We start from the raw sequence: 5,285 nt of genomic DNA on the forward strand, positions 1-5,285 counted from the left end.
AGGTCCTGCTTGACAAACCTGACCTGCTTCTATGACAGAGTGACCTGCTTATTGGATGAGGGAAAGGCTGTGGATGTTGTCTCCCTTGACTATAGTAAGGCCTTTGACATGGTTTCCCACAGCATTCTCCTGGCGAAACTGGCTGCTCGAGGCTTAAATGATCGCACGCTTTGCTGGGTAAAAAACTGGCTGGATGGCCGGGCCCAAAGAGTGGTGGTGAACGGAGTTAAATCCAGTTGGCGGCTGGTCACGAGTGGTGTCCCCCAGGGCTGGGTTTTGAGGCCACTCCTGTTTGACATCTTTATTGCTGATCTAGATGAGGGGATCAAGTGCACCCTCAGTCAGTTTGCAGATGACACCAAGCTGGGTGGGAGTGTTGATCTGCTCGAGGGTAGGGAGGCTCTGCAGAGAGACCTGGACAGGCTGGAGCGATGGGCTGAGGTCAATTGTATGAGCTTCAATAAGGCCAAATGCCGGGTGCTGCACTTGGGTCACAACAACCCCCAGCAGTGCTACAGGTTTGGGGAGGAGTGGCTGGAGAGCTGCCAGTCAGAGAGGGACTTGGGGGTGTTGATTGACAGCCGGCTGAACATGAGCCAGCAGTGTGCCCAGGTGACCAAGAAGGCCAATGGTATCCTGGCTTGTATCAGCAATAATGTGGCCAGCAGGGACAGGGAAGTGATCTTACCCCTGGACTCGACAATGGTGAGGCTGCCCCTCGATGACTGTGTTCAGTTTTGGGCCCCTCACTCCAAAAAGGACATTGAATGACTCAAGTGTGTCCAGAGAAGGGCAACGAAGCTGGTGCAGGGTCTGGAGCACAGGTCTGATGGGGAGCGGCTGAGGGAACTGGGGTTGTTTAGTCTGGAGAAGAGGAGGCTGAGGGGAGACCTCATTGCCCTCTGCAACTCCCTGAAAGGAGGGTGCAGAGAGGGGGGATGAGTCTCTTGAGCCAAGGAACCATCGCCAGGACAAGAGGGAATGGCCTCAAGCTGCGCCAGGGCAGGGTCAGACTGGCTCTTAAGAAGTATTTCTTTGTAGAAGGGGTTGTTGGGCATTGGAATGGGCTTCCCAGGGCTGGGGGGGAGTCCCCATCCCTAGAGGGGTTGAAGAGTCGGGTTGACCCAGTGCTGAGGGATCTGGTGGAGTTGGGAACGGTCAGGGTGAGGTTCATGGTTGGACTGGAGGAGCTTCAAGGTCTTTTCCAACCTAGATGCTTCTGTGATTCTGCAATTCTGTCACATGTGCAACCAAGAAGGGAGGTCTTGGTCCAGCCCTTGGCCCCTAAACAGATACCACTAGGTCTCTGCGCTTGTCCCTGTGAAACCATCCAGAACCTCAAACGAGCAAATGTCTTTTTGACGGAGCAGTTTCTTGAATGTATTCCCGATACCAGCTTTGGGAGAGTCGTCCAGCCTTCTGGCCCTGCCCTGAGGAACCCCTTTGGTGATGGTGGTGCTGGCATGGAGGCCAGCTCTGACACCTTGGTTCCCATGGCCTGATCCTGCCTGCAGTCACAGGGGTGTCACTGGACACAATGGGACTGTCAGAAGCTACACAAGAGGTTGGTGGTGACACAAATGCAAGGGCACAGCAGGATAATGTTGAACAAAGGAGAGCCCAGCGCTGAAAAGGCCACGTCCTGTCGCTCACGTTGGCCGTGGCTCCAGGGAAGCAACAGCCCGACCTCACAGGCAGCAGAGAGGCAGTGCCTGCCGAGACAGTGAGGGGCAGCCCTGAGGGCACTGGTATGCTCCTCTATGGGGCAGCTGGGCCCTTGGCTCCTGAATCCCTTCTGCCTGCTGGGGCTAGATGCCAGCTCCAGAGGAGATCTAAGAGAATGGAGGAGAGGCAAATTCAGAAAAAAATCTTTCTAAACCTAAGAAGATGTTGTATGAATAATACTTGGTGACCATAAATATAGTTTAACAAACAAATGCAATCTAAAGAAAAAGACGAACAAAAGATAAATTGGGATTTTACAAAATACCTGGGATTTATATGAGGATGGACACCTTATTAATACTATAATACTATGTATTCATATAGTTTCCTCAGGGCATCCTTGATCTCCTGGTTCCTCATGCTGTAGATGAGGGGGTTCACTGCTGGAGGCACCACTGAGTACAGAAATGACAGCACCACGTCCAGGGATGAATGCGAGATGGATGGGGGCTTCAGGTAAACAACCATGCCAGTGTTGATAAAGAGGGAGACCACAACCAGGTGAGGGAGGCACGTGGAAAAGGCTTTGTGCTGTCCCTGCTCAGAGGGGATCCTCAGCACGGCCCTGAAGATCTGCACATAGGACACCACAATGAAAACAAAACACCCAAATTCTAAAGAGACACCAACCATGATAAGCCCAAACTCCCTGAGATAGTAGTCTGAGCAGGAGAGCTTGAGGATCTGGGGGATTTCACAGAAGAACTGGTCCACAGCATTGCCCTTGCAGAGAGGTATTGAAAATGTGTTGGCCGTGTGCAGCACAGCCCAGAGAAACCCAGTGCCCCAGGCAGCTGCTGCCATGTGGACACAAGCTCTGCTGCCCAGGAGGGTCCCGTAGTGCAGGGGTTTGCAGATGGCAACGTAGCGGTCATAGGACATGACAGTGAGGAGATAAAACTCTGCTATGACTAAGAAGAGAAAGAGAAAGGCCTGGGCAGCACATCCTGAGTAGGAGATGTCCCTGTTGTCCCAGAGGGAATTGTCCATGGCTTTGGGGAGAGTGGTGGAGATGGAGCCCAGGTCGAGGAGGGAGAGGTTGAGGAGGAAGAAGTACATGGGGGTGTGCAGGTGGTGGTCACAGGCGATGGCGGTGATGATGAGGCCGTTGCCCAGGAGGGCAGCCAGGTAGATGCCCAGGAAGAGCCAGAAGTGCAAGAGCTGCAGCTCCCGTGTGTCTGCGAATGGCAGGAAGAGGAACTCAGTGATGGAGCTGCTGTTGGACATCTGCTGCCACTGGACATGGGGGACTATCAGAGGAGGAAATAAACAGTGACAATTCATTAGAAACTTTTCTGAGGGAAATCAATGTCATTTCACAACACCCCTCTCCCTACTGCACCCACGCTCCCATTTTTCCTTTTCTAGGAAAATTTTCTTCAGTTCTGTTCCTGGAACTCCAGTTGGTGCTGGATTAAAGCACCATGAAGAGCAGGGCCTCTGTCTGCAGGCTGCCCACGAGTCAGCCCTGCTCTGCAGCAGTGGGTTTGTGTAAATGCTGGGATCAGGAGCCAGAGCTGGTGTTAGACTTTGTTATATGTGAGTGTTTGTAATGCAAAAGGGCCTGTCAGCATCTGCACACCCAGTGCTAAGGAACGAGGATGGCAGAAAGCTGTTAGAGAGCTTTGGGCTTTTTGAAGCTCCCCCCATTTCACTTGGGGAGTGTTCTTGGATGTCAGAATCCCTCAGGATTTCTGCTGTAGCCAGGGAGAACAGAGCAAGTCCTGCGAGGGAAGAGGATGGGCTGCAGGTTAATGGAGGGTAAGGGGAGCTGTTCTGTCCCTCTGACTTCTTCTGAGCTAAACTGCTCAAGCATGAGAACTCCTTTTCCATTTCTCCCACCAAATACCACAAAAGCATCAAAATGAAATCACAGAATTCAGAAAGCTCCTTATATTTTGATTAATCCCTGCCTTGACATACCCCATATAATGTGTTCTCAGAAATGTCCTAGGAGTGATCTGGAGCTGTGAGCAGCCCTGACCCACGCAGCACCCTCTCCACAGCAGAAGGACCCTGCCCTGCTGGGGGTCTCTCCTTCCCCACACAGCTTCTCCCCACAGTGCCGTGGGCAGCTCCCCAGGCAGACTGAGTGCTGACCCTGGCAGGCGGCAGAGTCCCTGCCCCAGCACACAGCCCCTGGGCTGCAGGGACCCTGCTCTCAAGGACAGCCCTGGGCACCCCTGGCTGCACCCGCGCCTGCACACCCCTGCAGCCGTCCCCGGGAGAAGGCAGCCGCCATGGCCTGTCCCTCTGACAGTGCAGCAGGGAAGCCCTGCTCTGGAGCACGGCCTCCTCCTCCACACACCAGGGACATTCCTGACTTCACTAGATCCCTCCACCACCTGCAGCTGCATTGCCCTGCACCCAGAGACTTACTGTGTCAAGGGCTGTGAAGATTTCTCCTCCAGTGAGCTCTCAGCATCCTGCCACTGCCGTCTGCCTTTCCCCTTTCTGTGCCCAGCTCCTCTGCCCTCGGTGCCTGCAGGCAGTGCCCTCAGCCCTGCTGCGCTTTGCAGAGGAGCTGCTCCTGGGCAGAGCTGTCTCTCTGCAGCGCTGACCACTTGCCCTGAGCTCCCTCCGTCCCAGGAGCCCGGCCCAGCTCCGCAGCAGAGGACCAGCCCAAGGCATTTTAATGACCCCTCAGGTGGGTTTGGTGATGAGTCTCTGAACATCAGACACTGAGAAGCTGCTGAAGAAACCTCTGAAGAAGTCAAAGTTAGATTCAAACTGCAAAGTTTCTTGTGGCTTTAATGGGTCCCACTGAGGGACACTGTTGACAAAGCCTCCCCAGGCTCCACTTAGAGCAGAAATGTGCAGGCAGTGATGGCAGGTAGGGAAAAGCAAAGCAAAGGTGGCTCTGATGCTGAGGAAACCTGCATGTGTTTGATGAAACCAAAGGGCCAAGCCCTGAGCCCATTAACCAAAGGGCCAAGCCGTTATCCCCAGCCCCTGGGAAGGGAGATCCTGTCCCTCACCCATTGCTCAGGGCTCTTCCTGGGGCAGTGGTTGATGGAGATATACACCTCCCAGGCTCCTGAGTAGGGACAAGGGGGCAATGAGGCCCCAGTGCTGCAGGGGACTGTGCCTCCTCATAGGCATCAGTGGCAGAAATACCAGCCGTTGCCAAAGTCAGGAGGAGGTTGACTCTGTTTGGAATTTTCAGCTTTTCCACAACCCTCTGTCATCTCCACCGCTGGCTGTCCTACTGTGTTGCATCACCTGTGCCCCTGCAGTCTGTAGTCATCCACCCAGTTTTCTTACCTTGCTCTCACCTGAGCATCTTCCTTCCTTTACTGATATCTCACCGTTCTCCCTGGCTCTTTCTTGAAGTGTTGGGTTTTGGTTTTTGATATCTTCCAAAAGCCTTGCACTGACCAGACTCCTTCTGGGTGATGTGTTAAACCGCAACACTGGCCTTGGAATGAATACTTTTTCTTCATAGTGGAAAACAGCGGGAGAAGGAAATAATGCCAGAAAGTGCAGCTGGGGAAGAGGAGACTGTACACACAGAGAAAAACTCCACCATCTCTGAAACCTCTCTTCAAGCACTCTCGGGC

At 53.6% G+C, this 5,285-nt stretch overlaps 1 protein-coding gene across 1 annotated transcript; it reads right to left on the reverse strand.

Annotated features, from left to right (window-relative positions):
* Positions 1 to 1,298: 1,298 nt before the first annotated feature.
* LOC141936121 (olfactory receptor 14A16-like) lies at positions 1,299 to 2,952 on the reverse strand. The gene is made up of 2 exons (XM_074852847.1): positions 2,035 to 2,952; positions 1,299 to 1,508 (listed from the first exon to the last, which is right to left on the reverse strand). Exons 1-2 carry the CDS (start codon positions 2,950 to 2,952, stop codon positions 1,299 to 1,301), a joined length of 1,128 nt encoding a protein of 375 aa, XP_074708948.1.
* Positions 2,953 to 5,285: the final 2,333 nt, after the last annotated feature.

Source organism: Strix uralensis, chromosome 31, assembly GCF_047716275.1.
Source record: "Strix uralensis isolate ZFMK-TIS-50842 chromosome 31, bStrUra1, whole genome shotgun sequence".
In the NCBI taxonomy this organism is placed as follows: domain Eukaryota; kingdom Metazoa; phylum Chordata; class Aves; order Strigiformes; family Strigidae; genus Strix; species Strix uralensis.